The sequence below is a fragment of the Odontesthes bonariensis genome, chromosome 19 (genome assembly GCF_027942865.1).
Source record: "Odontesthes bonariensis isolate fOdoBon6 chromosome 19, fOdoBon6.hap1, whole genome shotgun sequence".
NCBI classification, from domain to species: domain Eukaryota; kingdom Metazoa; phylum Chordata; class Actinopteri; order Atheriniformes; family Atherinopsidae; genus Odontesthes; species Odontesthes bonariensis.
This window is the reverse complement of record NC_134524.1, coordinates 18,470,806-18,491,994: the sequence shown is the minus strand read 5'-3', so window position 1 is coordinate 18,491,994 and position 21,189 is coordinate 18,470,806. Positions and strand designations below refer to the sequence as shown.

At 43.6% G+C, this 21,189-nt stretch overlaps 1 protein-coding gene across 2 annotated transcripts; it reads right to left on the bottom strand.

Annotated features, from left to right (window-relative positions):
- Window positions 1–14,980: 14,980 nt before the first annotated feature.
- On the bottom strand, window positions 14,981–21,189 carry LOC142369202 (uncharacterized). Of its 2 annotated transcripts, XM_075451465.1 has the most exons (11): window positions 20,964–21,189; window positions 20,682–20,869; window positions 20,444–20,581; window positions 19,484–19,634; window positions 19,026–19,206; window positions 18,643–18,784; window positions 18,211–18,348; window positions 17,795–17,856; window positions 16,599–17,696; window positions 15,600–15,670; window positions 14,981–15,433 (listed from the first exon to the last, which is right to left on the bottom strand). In XM_075451465.1, exons 1-11 carry the CDS (start codon window positions 21,075–21,077, stop codon window positions 15,356–15,358), a joined length of 2,361 nt encoding a protein of 786 aa, XP_075307580.1. In that variant the 5' UTR covers window positions 21,078–21,189; the 3' UTR covers window positions 14,981–15,355. The 2 variants fall into 2 exon arrangements, with proteins under 2 accessions (XP_075307580.1, XP_075307581.1); XM_075451466.1 differs by lacking the exons at window positions 18,643–18,784; window positions 19,026–19,206; window positions 19,484–19,634; ... (1 more) ...; window positions 20,682–20,869; window positions 20,964–21,189 and having other exon boundaries at window positions 15,343–15,433; window positions 18,211–18,301.

Sequence of the window (21,189 nt, the reverse complement as noted above, 5' to 3'; positions counted from 1 at the left end):
TACTTTAGTCTGGCTCCGATGAATGGATACAACGGAACATTGTTGATAAGCACAACCCGTTGTCTTTCAAACCGTGTCTGTGCCTATAGGCCAACGCTCTGACCAATCCGTGCAACTGACTGTGACGTAGTAAGCGTGACAGAAAGCTTTGGTGGGAGGGGACTGTATGTAAACAAGTGAAGCAACTTCAGCAAGGCTGAATCAAACGAGCGCTGTTCCATTGCCGCCGCCATCTTTCTTGTTGTGCTTTCGCTTCCACTGCCCAACGTCGCACTGCTCTGTCGTCACTCCCTCAAAACCCCGCCCCAGAACTTTCTGCCCCGCCTGCGTTGATTCAAAACACATCTCTGCGTTGTGATTGGTTTAGTTGCTATCTGCCAGATTCAGGGCAGTATTTTCAAAATGAAAAGTTGTTCGAAGCCAGACCCAACCGCAGGCAAAACATTTTGCCGTCCAGCAGTTGGCGCTGGTTTTCCAGGCTACCTTAAAGGTAGGGTAGGAGATCCTGGATTTTGAGTCCAGTGAAGCTGCATTTTGAAAATACACAGGTAAAAAGTCCCAACCCTTTTCTTCACTTTTCCCCCGAAGGCACGCCTCTAGAGTACATGAACGCGCACGAGCACGAAGGTGCACGAGCGCTGTTCTGACAGCAAGCATCGATCGTTTCCGTATTTAGTATTTAGTATATAGTTTATGCTAACTATACGTTTAATAATGCTAGGTGCTAGCCAAGCTGGCTCTAGTTTAGCTTCCTGCAAAGCTTCTGGAAATTCACGGAGCAGGGTATGCGCACAGGGGGAAGGAGGGGGAGGGAGGAGCAGATTGCAGTTTGATAGACGGCATCAGAATCCAATCATTGTGAACGGACCGTTCACAATGATTGGATACTGTTTTTCCTAGATTGTACGTTCTAGAGGCCACTAAAACTTTTCATATTTGTGTCAAAACTTTTAATTAATTGGTTGCAATAGGGGTGTGAAGAGTATTTCAAGCAATATGTAAAAAAATGTTACAGAAAAAGATCCCCTACCCCGCCTTTAATACAGCATTGACATCGTGTTATTTTCTTCGAAAATTTAGCCATTTATGATTTAAATATTTGTTGTACATTATTCTCTGTTACATACTTTATGTTACCAAGATGTCTTGTGTTACTTTTTTACCGTTAATATAAGTTTTATGGATGTTTTTAGGTTCGCGTTTTTGGCGCGAACGCAAAACATAGTCGTACAATAGAAGTAAATGCTATAGTTTGGATTCAAATAAAGAGCATAAGCTTACTACAACAGCTCTGTACTTCAATGCAGAGAGCAATTTTGTGGACAGGGAACTGCCGTCCTGCCTCTAGGAAAACATTCACATAAGGGATTGAGGATGAGGAGTCACGTGACTCCGGTCGGCCATGTTGGCGATTCACTCTTGAAAAGGTAACATTCATTTTTGTTGACTAGTTAAAGTTGCACTATGTAGGATGGCAGTAAAGGCGTTTTTTTTTTTCAAAATCAGTGAAATATGTGTTCTCGTAATCTCTTGGACTGAGCATACCACTTTATTAGTGCAGCTTTCATTCATTGTTTCTCCATTCATTGTTTATATAGCATATTATTTGAACCAAAGATGAAATGGAATAAGTAAAATAGGCTACAATAAAATAAGTTGTTGTTTTAAATTCAGTTAAATGCAGACACACTCAAGTAAGTCAAGGGCCTAATTACTTGATAATGAGTTCCATTGTTAGGTTAGCTATACACTATTTGCTATGCACTATATTGAAAAGGTTAATATTTTTTCTATGCATGGTCGGGAATGAGATCCTTCCCCAAGTGGAGGAGTTCAAGTATCTCGGGGTCTTGTTCACGAGTGAGGGACGAATGGAGCAGGAGATTGACAGACGGATCGGTGTGGCGTCTGCAGTGATGCGGGCTCTGCACCGGCCCGTCGTGGTGAAGAAGGAGCTGAGCCAGAAGGCGAAGCTCTCGATTTACCGGTCAATCTATGTTCCTACCCTCACCTATGGTCACGAGCTGTGGGTAGTGACCGAAAGAACGAGATCGCGAATACAAGCGGCCGAAATGAGTTTCCTCCGCAGGGTGTCTGGGCTCTCCCTTAGAGATAGGGTGAGAAGCTCGGTCATCCGGGAGGGGCTCGGAGTAGAACCGCTGCTCCTCCGCATCGAGGAGTCAGATGAGGTGGCTCGGGCATCTGGTGAGAATGCCTCCTGGACGCCTCCCCGGTGAGGTGTTCCGGGCCCGTCCCACTGGGAGGAGGCCCCGGGGAAGACCCAGGACACGTTGGAGAGACTATGTCTCTCGGCTGGCCTGGGAACGCCTCGGGGTCCCCCCAGAAGAGCTGGAGGAAGTGGCCGGGGACAGGGACGTCTGGGTCTCTTTGCTCAAGCTGCTGCCCCCGCGACCCGATCCCCGGACCAGCGGAAGATGATGGATGGATGGATGGATGGATGGATGGAAATACAGTTTTTTTCTACTTGCTGAAAAATCATCTCCTCACACAGATAACTACAAGCTGGCAGAGAAGAAATATGAGCAATATATGGTAAATTCCTGCACAGAGACAGATGATGGCACAGCCATTAACCAGAAAAGAGTGCGCAGGCCCCCCCGGGGATATTCCTCCAGTGAGAGTAAGGCCTCTTCAGTACAGACTGAATTATGTACAAAATTAATTGAATGTTTCCCTGTCAGTACAAATTATGGTCTTTTGTTGTAGATGAGTCAGCTCTTCAGCCAAGGAAGCAGGCCAGGAATGTGGGTCGATGTGAAAGCCCAGTTGGTAAGTTTGTCAAATAATTTTGCGTATCTTGGTGCCAACATCACAGAAATCACCCATTACATATTATGTGACTAATCTAATTGGTTCTTTTTTTTCTTTTCAGAACAACACATTCCTTCACCATCATCATGTAAGCATTTTCCCAATTGTGTGATGTATTGGCATGGGCTTCTGTTTTCAAATTACATTCATAAGAATCTCGCCATAACATAATTGAGTGGCTTCTAAGCAGGTTCAGATTTCCAAAACATATATTGCTCGACCTCTGCCGTGAATTGGGGCCATTTCTCGAGCGAGAAACTAAGCGCACGCAAGCCATACCTGTGCATACAGGTGCTGTCCACTCTGGGCTTTTTGGCTACAGGTACGTTTCAGCGCGAGGTAGGAGATCGATGCAGCATTTCTCAGCCGTCCATGAGCCGAATGCTGCCCACAGTGTTGGATGTGCTTATTTCTTTGGTCCCGACTTGCATTCGATTCCCTTATGGGGGTCCACGCCAGGCAGCATTAAGCAAGGGTTTTATGGTATCGCGCAGCCCCAACGTCATAGGAGCAATAAACTGCACGCACGTCGCACTAAAAGCACCATCACAGCACGAATACAACCTTGTGAATTGGAAAGGGAAGCACTCCATTAATGTATAACTTATATGCGACAGTGATATGCTGCTTCTCAATGTCGTTGCCCGATGGCCAGGGGGGACGCACGATTCCTTTATTTTGCAGAACAGCTCCGTGGGTCTTCGTTTACAAGAAGGAGCTGTTGAAGATGGATGGCTTATTGGTGAGTGTTGCGCAGCATGTTTGCAACATTGGTTATATTCAGTGTTTGAACTACGGGGGGACTCGAGACCCCCTGAAACTGACATGAGACCCCCGAAAACATGATTTGAGAAATGTTGGGGGGGTCTCTAAAATATTGGCAAAATGTGATTTCCCCTAATGAGTTATGATTGCAGACGCGATGCATGTGTGGAGGTGTGGAGCCTGTGTGTGTAATTGGCATAAAGCTGTGCTATCCGCCGCGTATGATTCTGTATAGCTTCTCATGTGTTATTGAGATCCGTGCTCTGAGTCAAGCGCAAGCAAGCAAGTTCCGGTGGCTTTTAAAGGGAATGTTGGTGCCATATACGGTTACTTGGGGGCGTTCCATGATGCAAATTAGTCTGCTCGTGCCGCGCAAGGTGAACTGGCAGGTGTGGTATTTATCATTGCAGATTACCTACTGTTGTGCGTACGACCTGTCTAAGAACGTTTAGATGAATGCCGATTTTTTTTGTACTTGGGCACATTCTAAATTTCACTCATACGACAGGGATTTAGAAGGGATTATACGCACTAATGATAAATGAGGGCCCTGGACTTTCTTACGGAGAGACCCCAGTCAGTCCGGATCAGAAACAACACCTCCAGCACCACCACACTGAGCACAGGGGCACCTCAAGGCTGCGTGCTCAGTTCACTGCTGTCCACACTCCTAACCCACGACTGCAAAGCACTACACGACTCGAACCACATAATCAAGTTCGCTGACGATACGACCGTGGTGGGTCTCATCGAAAAGAACGACGAGTCATCATACAGGGAGGAGGTGGAAAAGCTGATCACCTGGTGCAAAGCCAACAACCTGTCTCTGAATGTGGACAAAACTAAAGAGATGGTTGTTGACTTCCGCAGAGCACCGAGGGACCACGAGCCTCTGCACATCGAAGGCTCCCCGGTGGAGATTGTGGAGAACACCAAATTCCTTGGTGTCCATCTGGCAAAGAACTTCACCTGGTCCCTCAACACCGGCTCCACCGTAAAGAAGGCTCAGCAGCGTCTCCACTTCCTGAGAAGGCTGAAGAGAACCCACCTCCCTCCCACCATTCTCACCACCTTCTACAGAGGGACCATAGAGATGCCTCCTGGGTAGCTGCATCACCGCCTGGTTCGGTAACTGCACCCAACTGGACCGCAAAAACCTTCAGCGTGTGGTGAGGATGGCTGAAAAGATCATTGGAGCCACTCTCCCCTCCGTCTCAGACATCTACACCACACGCTGCATCCGCAAGTCTTCTTAAAGACCCCACCCACCCCTCACACAGACTTTTCTCACCCCTCCCATCTGGCAGAAGGATAGCATACGGTCTGTCACCACCAGACCACAAAAAAGCTTCTTCCCCCAGGCCATACCACTCCTCAACGCTCAGAGACTGATCTGATCACCTCTGTTGTCCCAGCTGTTCTTTATTGTTGCTGTTTGTTGCACTGAAAAACTTCTCGAGAAACGTTATTTCATTGCACTGTATACTGTGTATACGGCTGGAATGACAATAAACCCTCTTGAATCTTGAATCTTGAATACCACCACCAGCACCCACACCCATTTTTTTTATTCTTGTAGTTAATTGTATTTTATTCATATTGGTTTTTTTTTGTTTATATTTTATTATTATTGTTTTATTCAAATAAAACCATGCACCCACACCCATTTTTGATGTTTATTCTTGTATTTAACTGTATTGATTTGGTATTAAACATTATTGTCCTGCAACATTTGCCATCACTGCTTTAGCTCTGAAGTAAATAGTTGTCGTGCATTTTTACAAACTAGAAATACGACAACATTGTGGGAAAGAACCCAAATATGTAATCAACAAGGTTACTAGAATGTACGTACATTCTAGTAACCTTGTTACAGAGAACGGAAATAAAAACGTTTGACTTTGGTTCTCTAAAGGTTTGGTTATAACCAAACCAAAATCTACCACTTAAAAACGTTCCCTTTGGTTGTATAGGGGAACCAACACATAATAAACAAGGTTGGGGGAACCTCATGAGAACGTCTAGGGAACCAAATATCTAACCAACAACGTTGTGGGAACCATATGGGAACGTAATGGGAACCACACACATAACGTTCTGGGAACCTAAATAAAACTTTCCTGCTAACCAAATTAGAACCGAAAAAAAAAACCCAAAAAACAACGTAGTCAGAACCTAAAAACAACCAAGGGCTAACATTCCAGGAACATTCTCGGAACGAAAAATGGTTAGTATTTAAATACTGAGCTGTACGAGCTCACCTACCATTGACTCGTTTATAGTATAGGCCATTAGAATTTCTGTGCGACGAAGTTGATCATTTCTCAGCGTGAGAAATGGCATGTGTGGCGTGTGAACTTGTTGAAATGCGTGTGTTTCACGCTCATTGCGTGAGACTTGAGAGTCCTGTGTTCCTCTTCTAGGCTATGCTATGCTACGCACCTCTACTGTGCTATGCTACCTGCCCTTCTATGCTATGCTGTTTCCTGTGAAGCAGCTTTGCTCATCAACAGTCTTTGGTTTGTTCAGCTGCTTGGTGTTGGGTTGGGACTGTTCTGTCTCATGCTCTGTATCCAAATAAAGTCTCTGACTTGTTAGTTTCAAAATTTGAAGACTGAGAAAAATTGAGTGGAACCTGGAAAAGGCTTGAGTTCAGTCCCTCTGCCCTCTCAGGCTGCTCTCTAACAGACAGAGCTGTACTTCCTGACAGTTAGTTCAGTCTTTCTTGAAGCTTTTGTCTCTTTTTTCCAGTTTTGGCCTTCAAAATGGAACCCGGTAAAGAACTTGGGGGTCAGCTCCATGTTCCCACGGCCCATTGGTCCCACATTGCTAGGAATTTTTTGTTTTTTCAAAATTAGGCCCAATGGTCCCACAGCCCATTGGTCCCACATCGCTAAGACTTTTTTATTCATTTTTAGGCCCATTGGTCCCACATCATAAAGACTTTTAACATTATTTTTTAGGCCCATTGGTCTAAAATTTAGAATTTTAATGAAAGTTTTCACTAATCTTTATTGTCACTTAGCACAGTGAGGGAGGCCCATACAGAATTTTTATGTGGAGTCTGCATGGGAATGTTCCTCGACTACATGAGGAACACATTTATCCAATAAATAAATTTTGTTTTATGGCAGCTTACCACCGGGTCATGAATGACACTGGTCAAGTGCGCCACTCTGGACTGTGATGATATTTTATAGGCCACTTTTTATTGTGTAAAGCCAATTTAGCCATGAAATACATATTATTATTGTTATTATTAGTAGTAGCAGTAGTATTAGTAGTACCAGTGCAGTTGTAGGTGTTTTTCTACTTTTGGAAATGAAGCTAAAAAAACAGCTGAGGAAATAATAAAAAAAACAAATAATAAAAAAAAAAGGTTAGCATGTGCAGGCCAAATGTCTTTACACCTTTTTCGCTATTAGTTTACTCAGAAATGTGAGAATATGGAGTTGTGGGACATAGGGCCTAAGCTGTGGGACCAGTGGGCTGTGGGACCAATGGGCCTAAAAAATAAAAAAAAGTCTTAGTGACGTGGACCAATGGGCCGTGGGACCATAAACACGCTCCCAAGACTTGACCTCAAGCCCTCTGCCTTCTCAAACTCATCTCTAACAGTTTGTGCTATGTGAGCACACAGCTGAGCTGCTTCTTGAGCAAACTTCAGCCTTCAGAAAATCGCTTTCAGACTTAAAGTCTTCTGCTAACAGCCTGAGCTGTTGAAGCAAACAAATAGACTTCTTTCTTAGAGCATTTCACTCTTTCTTTCATTCTTGGTGGCTTTCACAAAATTACAGGAGGGCTCTCAGTCATAAGGACTTTGCCTTTCCTTTCCTAAAATATCTGCAACTTGTGAAGATTTGAACCTGAAACCTGGAGAGATTTTCGCTCTTTACTTTGAGAGTTAAGCATGAAAATGTTTCAGTCACGAGCTGTGACAGCTGACAGTTCCAACAGCCTGAGCAAACACTCTTTCTTAAATCCTGTGTCTGTCTGCCGTTGAACTTCAGTTTAATTCCACTTATTTGTTGGAAACATCAGAGAACAAAACAGAAACAACAGTGAGTTTAATACGAGTGCCACATTTGTAGAGTTAGTATGAGCACAGGCAGGTCTGCAGAGCAAATGTACAAAAACTAACAGGGACTGATTCATATGAAACCTCAGCAGCTCCTCGTGAGATCGACCAAACTCATCAAACGTGAATCCGTCACACGCTCAGATCCGGAAGGACAGCTCGCCTTCTGCGAAGACATTTTTTAATCTGACAGCTCAGTTCATGGACAACATCTAAGCAGTATTTATTTACCTTCAGTTATTCGTAATTTCGTAAATAAAACAAGTCTACGCTGTTATCAAATAACTTTATATTTCGGCTGTTAATATTATTTTATTTTGAAAGGTACCACCGGAAGTGTCAGTCATTTGTAATATTTCCGGCTTTACCTTTTCTGTAGATACCATTTTTGGCCACTAGAGGGCAGAAACGCCCTGCTCACAGTATAAAGACTGAATCTGTGGACTGCAGCTGGTGCCTTCATCATATTAACAAAATCACTTTGTAACAGATTTCACTCCATCTCAGACACAGCGGGACAACAATGCTTTCAGTGAAACATTCAAACTGACAAAGTACAACAATCTTTATGAAAGGTTTCATTCTTAAAGGTTTTTACCAGTTTCTGTGCAGGTTTGAAATTGCTCCTACTTTACATCTTTTCATTGTAGTGAGCTCTGTTCCCGACAGAAAGCCCATGCTCTGATCTATCTATCAATCTTCACTGAGTAATGAAATGTAATCTTAACTAAATATGACAGTGTTGTTAAAATACTGATATGTCTGCTCTCTTCCATCATAAAACCTCATTTGATAAAGATTTCCCACATTTCGATGTTCATATTGACGTTCAGGGTGTAGTTACAGCTTAAGGCCACCAGAGGGAAGTAAAGAGACAGATGCTAGCAGATACGCAATTATATATCACTTCCGGTGAGGACACACAAATGAAAGCCTCCCAAATAATTGTAAGCGCTTTTTTTAAAACCTTTATTTATGTATATAATAAAATACTTTTCTTAAGAAATTGACTATTTTTTTTATATCAGATATTCCCAGTTCACATATTTGATGTTGGTTGTTTTGTTTTTGCTTGGAGTCTTACTCATTTGGAAGACATGAATCTTGACTCGAGTTTTCCTTTTCCTTCCTCAGCTCACGTCCCACACTCCAGATACGCTCAGATCCACAAGGACAGCTCGCCCTCTCCGGAGACATTTTTTTAACCTGACAGTTCAGTTCATGGACAACATCTAAGCAGTTACTGTTGGGTCTCTGAGAAAAACGTGATGTTGAGGCGCACTCAGCCACCCCAGCAGCAGAACATCTGTCTGTCATGAAGGTGGCACCACTAAACTGAAGAAACGGATAACAAGGGGGAAAAAACAGGGAAAAGTAGTTCAAACGTGGCCTTGTTTCGGTATAAGATGTGAATAAGCCTCGTAAAAGATGTACATTGTTCAAATTCATACAAGACACAAAAGGCATCCTATTCTGAGAGACTTTATTTATTCCAAATCCCAATTCCTCTCCTGAGCTGACTTGGCCTTATTCTTCTGTTCCTCAGGGTTAAGGTGCCCCATGAGAGGCGATCAAACAGGTTTTAAACAGAGACAGTGGAAACCATCTGGGTGACTACACCAAATGGCCACAACTTCTGTATCCCCATTTAAAAAGGGCAAGTTGTCCCTGGAAAAACCACAGGGAAGGTTTAAATGTAAACAGCTCATAATCTTAGCTTTGAAAAATGGAACAAAACACAGAGAAACGGACCAGAAGTGCCTTCCTACAACTAGTGCCTTCTTATCCATGATCTACAACACGCTTTACATCTAAAGAAAACATGGGAAAATAACTCATCTTGTTGCTATAATATGATTTTAGGGATGTGTACTTTCTTTTTACAATGAAATAAATGTGCCTAAACACCATAACAAACCTTAGAGATTCAGTCCCTGTCTAAAACATGTAGACTTCCAGCACCAAAGTGGCCTTGAGTTGGCCCTCAGCTTCCTCTGCTTTCACCTCATTATTCACTCCTTCCTGAGTTCACCAAGCCGTCAGTTTTCATTTCATCACGTCAGCTGCTAAAGGTGATATTTTCCACCCACACACTGGACCATCCATCCATCCATTTATTGATTGTTTATCATTGGGCTGAGATTTCTGCAGTTTTAGCTTCTCTTCATTGGTTCCCTGTTACATTCAGAATAGAATTTAAGATTGTTGTCCTTGCATATAAAGCTGTTAATGACCGAGCTCCATCGTGTCTTAAAGATGTCACAGTTGGATATTTTTCTAACAGAGTTCCTCTTTTTCAGCAGGTATCCCTGGCCTGGTGCCCCCTTTCCTGTCCCCTCGGCCCCCAGCTGCCCTGCGCTCAGGATGGAGGATCGGACTGAAGAGAAGCTTCTGTGCAAATTGTTGGTTTCCTAAGTTAGGAAATAGTTTTTGAATAGTCTGTGTGAATGATTTCAATGAATTGAAGTATATTATTTATGTGTTGAGATGACATTTTGTGCTGTGTAAATAAGACTGAATTGTTTCCAGAGGGAAACAGTGTAGCTGTAAGTTAGCAGCAGACCGAGCCGGAGACGTACTCAGCGTAACTCGTAGTGATGCATGTGTACTGTTAATTACTGTGTTTAAATATACTGTTGTTGCTTTCCTCGTTTGAAATGTTTAGGTTTAATAGTTTGTCTGCGCTTTGGAAACTTCATTATTCTGCTGTGACACTCAGGAATGTGAGTGAAGGATATGGTGTCTGAAGAGGAGTTGCCAATAAGCTTGTGTCTTGGATCTTAATTGTGTATAAGTCCATAAAGTCTTTCAATAAGCTAAAAGAAGCCATGTTAGTTTATCATATATGTTGTGGCTTAGAAAGGGATTCATTTCATTATGTGAAATGGTTTTCTATTGTTGTATTTAAATTATAAGTAAGTGATAGATTTATCTTCAGGCAGCATTTAATCATCGTTTCTTTCATGGTTGGAGACCAACATGAAAGTACAGTTTGTGTGAGAAAGTTAAAGTGATGGGCAGATGGCTCAGACTGATAAAACATTGAAGTGCTGTTTGGTGAATGATTTTAACTCTGGAGGCTCTGAGATATTCTTCCACACTGCTGGTTTGTCCGTCCAGAAGCCTTTATCTCTACATTTGAGTCGTTGGTTTCAAATTTTTATTACATACCTGAGTGGAACCAGAAAAGGATTGAACTCAGTCCCTCTGCCTTCCCAAGCTGATCTCTAACAGCCGGAGATGTTCTTCCTGACAGCAGTTTGGTCTTTCTTGAACCTCGTCTCTTCTTTTTGGAGTTTTGGCCTTCAAAATGGAACCTGGTAAAGACTTGAACTCAGTCCCTCAGACTTCCCAAACTGATCTCCAACTGTTCAGCTCTGTATATGATTGTGGGAACAGCCGCAGACATGTTCACAAGTCATTTTTTCCAAGTCAACTCTTAAGTCTTTGAGGACCAACAACAAGTCAAGTCTCAAATGACTGAAGAAACTGTAACTTATATTACGTTTTAAATAAACACTCGGGCAGCTAAACGTGGATGAGAACGAGTCAACCTGGAATTTTATCAGGTGTCCCTGAAATAGTAAAATTAGGCCATTTTAAAACAGCAATTAGATAAACGTTAAGCTACATCCAAGTAGACTTGGTTTAGCAATTAATTTGGTAACTGTTAACCTCGGCTACTTACCCAAAGTCCTTTGCAAATTTGCCTGGCTACTGCAGATAAATCAGCAACGCCGTGTAGTGAACAAAGCAGCCATGATCTGCATATAGTTCACACTGTTTACTTTGATTAGTTTGCTAGCTGTACCTGTTGATACGCGCCAAGTTTCCCTTTCACATTACAGAGACTGACCCATCCTGGTGCTTTTTCAGGTGTGTGTGTGTGTGAGAGAAAGAGTTTGGTTGTAGTTGTCGCTGAAGCAGTCAGAGAAGCAGTTAGTGTAGAGAAGTACGTTATTGATAAGGCTGTGAACTGAAGTAAGCTGAGAGCCTTTGCAAATGCCAACCAACTGTATGTGACCGATACCTTTGTTCAACCAAGAGCAGGTAATACCGGTAATGCTGGTGGTCAGATCTGTGAGAATTGAAGATAAATATATGGCGTACAATCTTCATGTTAAGCTAAGTACCTCTTTGTTGTGGTTAACTGTTATTCATCAAACGGATCCATTCACCTGCTGAACTAACCTCCAACTGTGGTGGAAAGGCCAACAAATGAAGCCAACGTATATTACTACTTTTCAGAACCCACCTTTCACTCAAGTCAAATCTATGGAGCTGGAAAACGCCCCTCCTGCTCACCTGGAACCAGGGGCGTCGAGAGACCTGGTCATTCGGGCCTTCAGCCTCGAATCTCTCTGGACTGACATAGAGACCAATAAAAGTAGCGGGACAGTATTTATTTTATGTTTGCATCGGTAAAGTTTAATGTTCCTGGTGCATTTGAATGCACCGCACAGTTTGTATGACCCCACGTGGGGAGTGCCTCAACAGCCAATCAGGGGCTACGCAGGCCACGTTCAGCCTCTCAGCTCGGAGGTGAACTGCTATGGGGGAAATTTTGTGTAAAAAAAAATTATATAAACATGAACGAATTTATAAATGTATATATAATTAATATAAATATAAAAATGTGATCAACATATATGTGAGTGAAAATGAATATAAATATGAACAAATTTATAAATGTATATATAATTAATATAAATACAAAAAAATCGACACACAAATAAATGTATATGTATATAAATATACATCCATTTGTAAATATATTTTCGAGATTTTAAAATAAATATGATTGACTTTGTGTACGTGCAGTCTGGCAGTCTGCATTTGTGGATCCATTTTTTGCTCTCGTGTCCATGTCGTAATTTTGACACACTCCTACTGTGCTGCACGATGCACAAACAACTGCATGCCGATTAGAATGTGAACAGCGGCACAGCCCTCTATTCACGGAGCATTCACCAGATGGCAGTGTGCAAGGTACAGGGCAATGGCAGTGCCTAGCAGTCCAAGACAGAGGATAGGTTCTATCTACTCTGATTCTATCTACGTCAATGCTAGCTCCAGACCAGTCTTAATGAAGAATACCCTGGACTAATAAGTTTTATACATTTTACCTTTCATTCTGCCTAGCCAAAGGGATTTAGGAAAAGTTATAAATGATTAAACTACTAATCATTCCTATCCAGTTGTTCCACTTGTCGACTCCATATTGATCGTCCAAAGCCTCTGTCTTGGACTGCTAGGCACTGCCATTGCCCTGTGCCTTGCACACTGCCATCTGGTGGATGCTCCGTGAATAGAGGGCTGTGCCGCTGTTCACATTATAATCGGCATACATTTGTTTGTGCTTCGTGCAGCACAGTAGGAGTGTGTCAAAATTACTCCATGGACACGAGAGCAAAAAATGGATCCACAAATGCAAAAAATGGATCCACAAATGCAAAAAATGGATCTACAAATGCAAACAATGGATCCACAAATGCAAAAAATGGATCCACAAATGCAAACAATGGATCCACAAATGCAAAAAATGGATCCACAAATGCAAAAAATGGATCCACAAATGCAGACAGTCAAGCATATTTACGGCAGAGCAGACGTGGACCTCTTTGCCTCAGAAGAGTCGACCCATTGGTTCTCCCTGACAGAGGAGAGCAGTCCCCTGGGCCAGGATGCTCTGGCCCACGACTAGCCAGAAGTTCTCTTCTATGCTTTCCCGCCGATCCCTCTGATAGTCCCTACGCTACAGAGGGTCCTCCAGCAGGGCCACAGGCTGCTGTTGGTAGGCCCCTTTTGGCCAGGGAGGACGTGGTTTCCACTGCTGCACAGGCTCTGCAGCGGTTCCCCGTGGCGCCTCCCCGACAGGAAGGATCTCCTGTCTCAGTGGCAGGGTCGGATCTGGCATCCCGACCCGTCCCGTCTGCAGCTGTGGGTCTGCCATACCATCCTAAATGCGAGGGCGCCTTCTACCCGGGCGCTTTATGAACAGAGGTGGCGGCTGTTCACTACATGGTGCTTGGACAGGGGTGAGGACCCTGTGCACTGTACTGTCCCAAGGATTCTGGAGTTCCTCCAGTCACTCCTGGATGACGGCCGGTCCCCCGCTACCCTGAGGGTGTATGTGGCGGCCATTTCCTCTGGGCATGCTCGAGTGGATAACGGCACGGTGGGGGGCCACAGGTTGGTGTCCCTTTTCCTGAAAGGTGCGCGGCGGCTGCGCCCCCCACGGGTGCGACGCACCCCGCCCTGTGCTCGCCTCCCTTTGAACCCCTTGCTCAGGCAGGGCTGAGGTGGGTCTCCGCTAAGACCGCCTTTCTACTCGCTATCAGATCAGCGAAGCGTGTCGGGGAGCTGCATGCTCTGTTGGTGAGCGACTCCTGCATGAGGTGGAACTCGGATGGCTCAGGGGTTTCCCTATGGCCAAACTCCGCTTTTCTCCCGAAGGTGCTGTCTTCATCAAACCTCAACAGACCTATCCACCTGGCACAGTTTGTTCCCCCGGAGGGGGAGGACAGGTTACACCTACTGTGCCCTGTGCGGGCTCTGAGAGCCTACGTGGCCGCGACTGCCGGTATCAGGCAGTCGGACCAGCTCTTCCTCTGCTATGGTGGCCCTCGGAGAGGCTGTGCGCTCTCTAAACAGCAACTGTCCCACTGGGTGGTGGACGCCATCACCCAGGCATATAAGGGAAGTGGGCACCCCCAGCCAGCTGGGGTGAGCTGCCACTCCACCAGAGCTGTCTCGACCTCATGGGCAGCCCTACGGGGCGTTCCCCTGGAAGACAAATGTGAGGCAGCGTCATGGGCGTCACCGAGTACCTTCTCCAGGTTCTATCGAGTGAATGTTGCCACTCCCAACCCGTTGGCTGTGGTCCTGCTGCCCGACTCTGCTGCTTCCTCTCAATAAAGTGAGTAGGTGCTGGATTCCTCGTGACTTTTCTGGTATTAGTCATCCAGTGCTTGAAAGCACCGCCTCTGGCGGTCAGTAAGGATGAAATAGAACGAAAGTCACGTATGTAACTACGGTTCTATGAATCCTGGATGACCGCCAGAGCGTTCTGTCACTGAGAATCCTCGTATACTCGTGAGAAGATTCTGTAAGGACTGACCTGCTGATGTTGCCGGAAGTTATAGGCTCTCCGGGGTCAGCAGGGGGTCACGAGTGACGTTGTTGGTATAAACACTCGACCTGCGCATGTGCGAGATGTATCATTCAGTGCATGAAAGCACCGCCTCTGGCGGTCATCCAGGATTCATAGAACCGTAGTTACATACGTAACTTTCGTTATGTGAATATTTTTTTTCATCATATTTTAATATGCAACCACCAGTTACAACCGTTTGTAGATAATGGCGGCTGCGTGTTTCACAGATATTTGTACATATTCTCAATAGTTTACAATGAATCCAAGAGGAAATAGCCCCATATTGCAAATTCCCAACAAACAAAGAGAAAAAGAAATCAAAGTAAAGACATTTGGAAACCATCCTGTTATTTCATGTGCAAACAACAAATAAAGGGAAACGGACTGGAAAGTCACATTGCTTTGGGTAATTTGATCATTTCAGTTTAAAAATACAATATATATATATATATATATCGTCTGTTGAAAACACCTATAAACAACTGGGGCAGACTGAATACAAACTTCATGAAGCACTCTCGTAATCAGCCACTAGGGGTCACTGTTGTAATCTTCAGAATTATGTTTGATGGGAGCCCGCGACTCACAAATTCATCTTTAAACTGGAAGGGAAAAGCAGAAAAAAAGGTAGTGAGATACACTCAGTGCAACATTATAAACACAACTTTAAACTATGTTTGAATTGAAATGATTGTTATTTTTTCTCTAACCAGTTTGGCTAATATTGTAATTGCTATCTTTAGTGTAGCAGTATACACAGATACTGACCAGTTGAAGGATGGCATCAGTGTTATCCAGTGACAGTGTGGTAGAGATTTTCATTCTGAGCACAACAACAACTAGGAAGAAAAGCATGTCAACATTTCAATGCAGGCCGTAAGAGTTTACATTACAGGTCTCAGTACACACAAACACGGGTATTTTGAGAAACTACAGATTTTTACTGCATTTATATCTATCATCTACATCCAAAAGCTGATATGGGCACGGAAACTAAGCCATGAAAAATACTGCCAGGGTATAGATTTTCACAGTCTTTGACGGAAACATTTATATGTAGAGTGAGAGCTAGGGGGGGGGGGGTTGGCTTACATCTGCTGTGTTTTTTGTACATCGCGCTCTCAGAATATGCTCCCATCTTCCTTTTATGTTGTTTATATGGCGGATCCAACCAAGATAGTGCTGGTGCAAACCTTGCTAAAAGGATTTATTTACGTTTGCTCATAAATGTGCAAGAGAATTTTCATGTCTATGACATCACTGTTGTATTTGACTGAACTGCTTCACCCAAACATATTGTGATTATTGTGCGTAGCCTTAAGTGCAAAGCTCTTTTTCTGATGACTGTCTAAGACCTATAATATCAATCCACCCATTGGTCTCAGTTAAGCAAAACACCCATATCTAGAATAAATTATGTAAAACAGCATCTTTTGGCATATTTACTTGTGCTTGAGGCAAGTGTTGAGGAAACTGTAGTAGTAGGTGGAGTCGTGGTTGGAAGCTGTGTGTTTGTTATAGATGGTGCATCTGTAGATGTAATCGTGGTTGGAAGTTGTGTTGTTGTTGTATATGGTGCACCTGTAGATGTAGTCATGGTTGGAAGCTGTGTGGTTGGTGTAGATGGTGCACTTGTAGATGTGGAGCAACTATAACCATTCAACTATAACATCAATTCAAAACCACCCATTGGTGTTTTTTTCTCCATTGGCAAAACACCCATATACAGAGTAAATAATGTAAAACATCATCTTTTGTTATACTTACTTGCGCTTGAGGTAGGTGTTGAGGAAACTGTAGTTGGAGTTGGAGTCATGGTTGATGTAGTTGGTGCAGCTGTAGTCGTGGTTGGAAGCTGTGTGGTTGGTGTAGATGGTGCAGCTGTAGAAGTGGTCGTGGTTGGAAGCTGTGTGGTTGGTGTAGATGGTGCAGCTGTAGAAGTGGTCGGGGTTGGAAGTTGTGTGGTTATTGTAGATGGTGCAGCTGTAGTCGTGGTTGGAAGTTGTGTGGTTGGTGTAGATGGTGCAGCTGTAGTCGTGGTTGGAAGCTGTGTGGTTGGTGTAGATGGTGCAGCTGTAGTCGTGGTTGGAAGCTGTGTGGTTGGTGTAGTTGGTGCAGCTGTAGTCGTGGTTGGAAGCTGTGTGGTTGGTGTAGATGGTGCAGCTGTAGTAGTGGTTGGAAGCTGTGTGGTTGTTGTAGATGGTGCAGCTGTAGTCGTGGTTGGAAGCTGTGTGGTTGTTGTAGTTGGTGCAGCTGTAGTCGTGGTTGGAAGCTGTGTGGTTGGTGTAGATGGTGCAGTTGTAGTCGTGGTTGGAAGCTGTGTGGTTGTTGTAGATGGTGCAGCTGTAGCAGTGGTCGTGGTTGGAAGCTGTGTGGTTGCTGTAGTTGGTGCAGCTGTAGTCGTGGTTGGAAGCTGTGTGGTTGGTGTAGATGGTGCAGTTGTAGTCGTGGTTGGAAGCTGTGTGGTTGTTGTAGATGGTGCAGCTGTAGTAGTGGTCGTGGTTGGAAGCTGTGTGGTTGTTGTAGTTGGTGCAGCTGTAGCAGTGGTCGTGGTTGGAAGCTGTGTGGTTGTTGTAGATGGTGCAGCTGTAGTCGTGGTTGGAAGCTGTGTGGTTGTAGTTGGTGCAGCTGTAGTAGTGGTCGTGGTTGGAAGCTGTGTGGTTGTTGTAGTTGGTGCAGCTGTAGCAGTGGTCGTGGTTGGAAGCTGTGTGGTTGTTGTAGATGGTGCAGCTGTAGTCGTGGTTGGAAGCTGTGTGGTTGTAGTTGGTGCAGCTGTAGTAGTGGTCGTGGTTGGAAGCTCTGTGGTTGTTGTAGTTGGTGCAGCTGTAGTAGTGGTCGTGGTTGGAAGCTGTGTGGTGTTTGGGCCTGTAAACATAAGTAACCATAAACAACAGATTTTGCTGGAACACCACCAATAGCACTTTTAAGAATAACAAAGAAGAACAAGGAAGAATTCCACTCACTGTTTCCAACCGTTACGATGACACATCGAAGCTCAGAGTTATGCCGAGTGATACTGGTTGAGCTGTGGAAGTAAATTGGTACAGTGGCTTCATTGTTGAGCAATTCTGGAATTGCCTTCAAATAATCTTTCAGTCTATACTAACAGTCTTTTATACATATATATATATATATATATATATACATGAAATTATTTTCATGTTCTATTGTGAAAACAAATATAAAGATTGACATCCGCAAGTCATTGCATTCTGATTTCATTTACATTTTCCCAGCGTCTCAACTTTAGTAGAATTGGGGTTTCTAAACAAGAGCAGCCATGATGAAATCTATAAGACACTAAAATATTAATGCCACAGATAACTTCTTTTTTTCAGATATTTTCTTAAGTGTGACGCTCATGGAGGAGGATACTGACTTTGCCTGGACGACGAAACAGAACGGGTGGCTCTCTCCATCTTCCCGCTGGGATGGCGTCCATCTCAAGGAGAAGTTTCCTGATCCTAAATTACTCTGGTTTACATCATATGGTCCGCTGAAGAGCAGCTCAGAGATCCTTTGACAATCAAAGCAAAGTTGTTGATGATCCACACATGTTTTTTTAATTATCATTATTATTTCTTGGTGGGGATACATGGGTGGTTTCAAATACAAAAAAAGGACGTGATTTTTTTTTCTTGCTTTTGAGTGAAAACAGTTTACTGAACAGTTTATATGTCCTTGTAACCTTAAGTTACGTGACACACAGATAAAATCAGATTTACAACTTTGTCTCCTGAAATCCTGTCTTACCAGAAACGTTTCTGCATATCAGCCTTTAAACTACTTAAAGTGTTTCGCTTTCACTTACGTGGAGTTTGCTGCCTCTGCTGCGATGAGGATTTCCAGCTCCTGACCGACAGGGGTGTTAAGCTGAGCCAAGTGTGCTGGGGTTGGAGACAGAAACCTGGGCAGAAAGTGTCCTTCTGTGCAGGATGGTACGGCAGGATCAACTGGAACAATGGAGATGAGCAACAAAGTCAGCCATGCTGACACGGACTCAGAATGGAACTGCAGACAAGTCTGTCCATCAAATTTCTCCAAACACTAACAGGTGTTGGGTCCATGTTTTAAATTGGTGGACCAACACTGCGCACGCTGTTTACAGTGGCTGAAGATCAGATATGGACATTTGTGACTCCACAGCACTTCTTTGTGGTTTTAAATCAGGACTATCAAAAGACAGGATTTTACCTTTCACAGCAAACTGGATAGGTATCTTGCTGATGGCGTCAGTGGTAGTTCTCATCACTTGCGAACCGTTGGTGTGAGTCAGGGTGATGTTCTGCCTGGGAAAGTCCTCCATCACCATCTGCACCACATAGGAGCCTTCATTGCTGCTGCTGGTGGGGTCGACATACAGAAGGCAGAAAGACTGCAAGAGGAAATAAGCCATATAAGGTCAAAAATTATCAAATCAACCCAAATTAACCAGATAGTAAATGTAAGGCTATGATTATAAGTCCTACTCTCACCATGTATCAATATAGTCTATATATGGACATTTAAGTAAGAAAAAGTTATTGCTAATTCAAGGTGTTAAAGTCATGTAAAGTTGAAGAAAAGTCCATCCAACAAATTTACAAAAATTAACAAATTTAGAGAATCCAAATAATTGTATGAATGTCATGGCATTAACAGCTGTTACTCACAGAGGAGGCGCTGATGGCGTGAAAGAGGCCGAAGCCAGACGGTTGTGTGCAGGTTTGACACTCTGAACCAGTTGCAAATCTGCATCTGACCTCATCTCCGTCGGTGTCAAATGCCAATAAAAAGAAAGTACTCCCACAGTTTGAAGGACCTCTGAGAGGAAGAGCAAGAAACAAAGAAAAAAAAAAGAGCCACCATTATATAACATCAGCTATGACAAGTTTAAATGCCTCAGGGTTAAACAGGTCTGTCAAGTGAATGTCAGTCTGATGGAGGTGGACACTGAAGGTGACTGGACTGAACTGGTTATCAAAAGCAATTTACAGGAAATCTTCCAAGATGCACCTTTTGGAAATTGAGCTTGAACTTGAGCTTGAAGAAGACGATTTTTACTAATAATCTTTAACTTACATTTTTTGAGTAAAGGTCACAGTTTAATATTTACACATTATAGTAGCAGCAAGGTGCTCTTAATGAAATGCACGGATAAACTGAACATCAGCAGTTTGCTGCTCTGGAGCATTCAGGAGGGGGTTAACACAATGCCGAGGAGGAAAGACATTAACTATGATTATAGGGGACCAAGAGTTGCTCCTCATCAATCCAGGAAGGGCTGAAAGGCCATTTCCAAATCATTTGGAGTCCATCATTCTACAATGAGAAAAATCATTTACAGGTGGAAGACCGTTCTTTTTCTCACTCTGTAACAGCTAAAGTTGAAAAACAGTGTTTTGCATACAGTAGCCAAAGGTTTGAAGCTGTTCTGGTGAATGACAGTGTTGGAATTTAAAAATGAGAAACTAAACGTGCTGCGACACCATCAAAAGGAACAAGTTTCATCGGACTGCTTTGCTGTCAGTCAAATGAAAAGTTCTTATGGTATCTTGATGCCAGCATGTGATGCAAGTACTAACAAATTGAAAAAAAAGAAAGAGATACTCGTTAACAATGGGTGGGCTTACCTCAAAGCTGGTAGGATTGTGGTCAGCGGTGATGTATTGGCTTTGCCCGTGTCTGACCGTATTCTCAGTTCCACCTCAGTCACAGCCTTCCAACTGCTAATGTTTTGTTGATTACTTATCCAGTCACCACCAGCCAACCTGCAGGGGAGAATCAATGTTCACTTGAATCGCTGAAGTTTTAAAGAAGATCTTTTGGATTTGGTCGCCCTTCAATGGCAATTTGTCAAATAACACTCACTCAAGCTGAAACGGAGCATTGCTGGGAACCAGCCGAGTCAAGAGTCCTTCACTCTGACACCACTCTCCATTGCTCTCCTCATCAACCTTGTTTAATGAGCTCTGAATCAAGTCACCACAGTTGCCACTGCAACTCCACGTATTACTGGATGGGCACGAGTGGAAGTTCAACTTATAACGAAGGACCACCTGCAGATTTAAAGTGAGGAGCATTAAGTACAATCAACCTTTAAAGGACAGATGAATTATTATTATTTTTTTTTTACATATAACGTCTACATACCGTGACTGATCCGTTTACAAAAACCTCCTTTGGGTAGTAGGTCATCACTGTGCCATAGAAATGAGAAGCTTGTGTGCAGCTGAGCAGCAGCAGCAGCAGCGCAGGGAGCAACATGGTGAATGCGTCAGCCTCTCTGAGCAAAGGCTGTCAGTGACAGGAGCTATTATTCTTCAAGAGACAGCCTCCCGTCCACTGCCTTTCTTTTTGTCTGTTCCCTGCGTCTCAC

Coding starts and splice junctions, on each gene's coding strand:
- LOC142369202 (XM_075451465.1), bottom strand. CDS start 21,077: ATGTTGCTCCCTGCGCTGCTGCTGCTGCTGCTCAGCTGCACACAAGCT. Junction 19,635..20,443: donor ACAATCCTACCAGCTTTGAG/GTAAGCCCACCC, acceptor TCTTCCTCTCAG/AGGTCCTTCAAACTGTGGGA. Junction 15,434..15,599: donor CTGATGCCATCCTTCAACTG/GTCAGTATCTGT, acceptor TTTCCCTTCCAG/TTTAAAGATGAATTTGTGAG.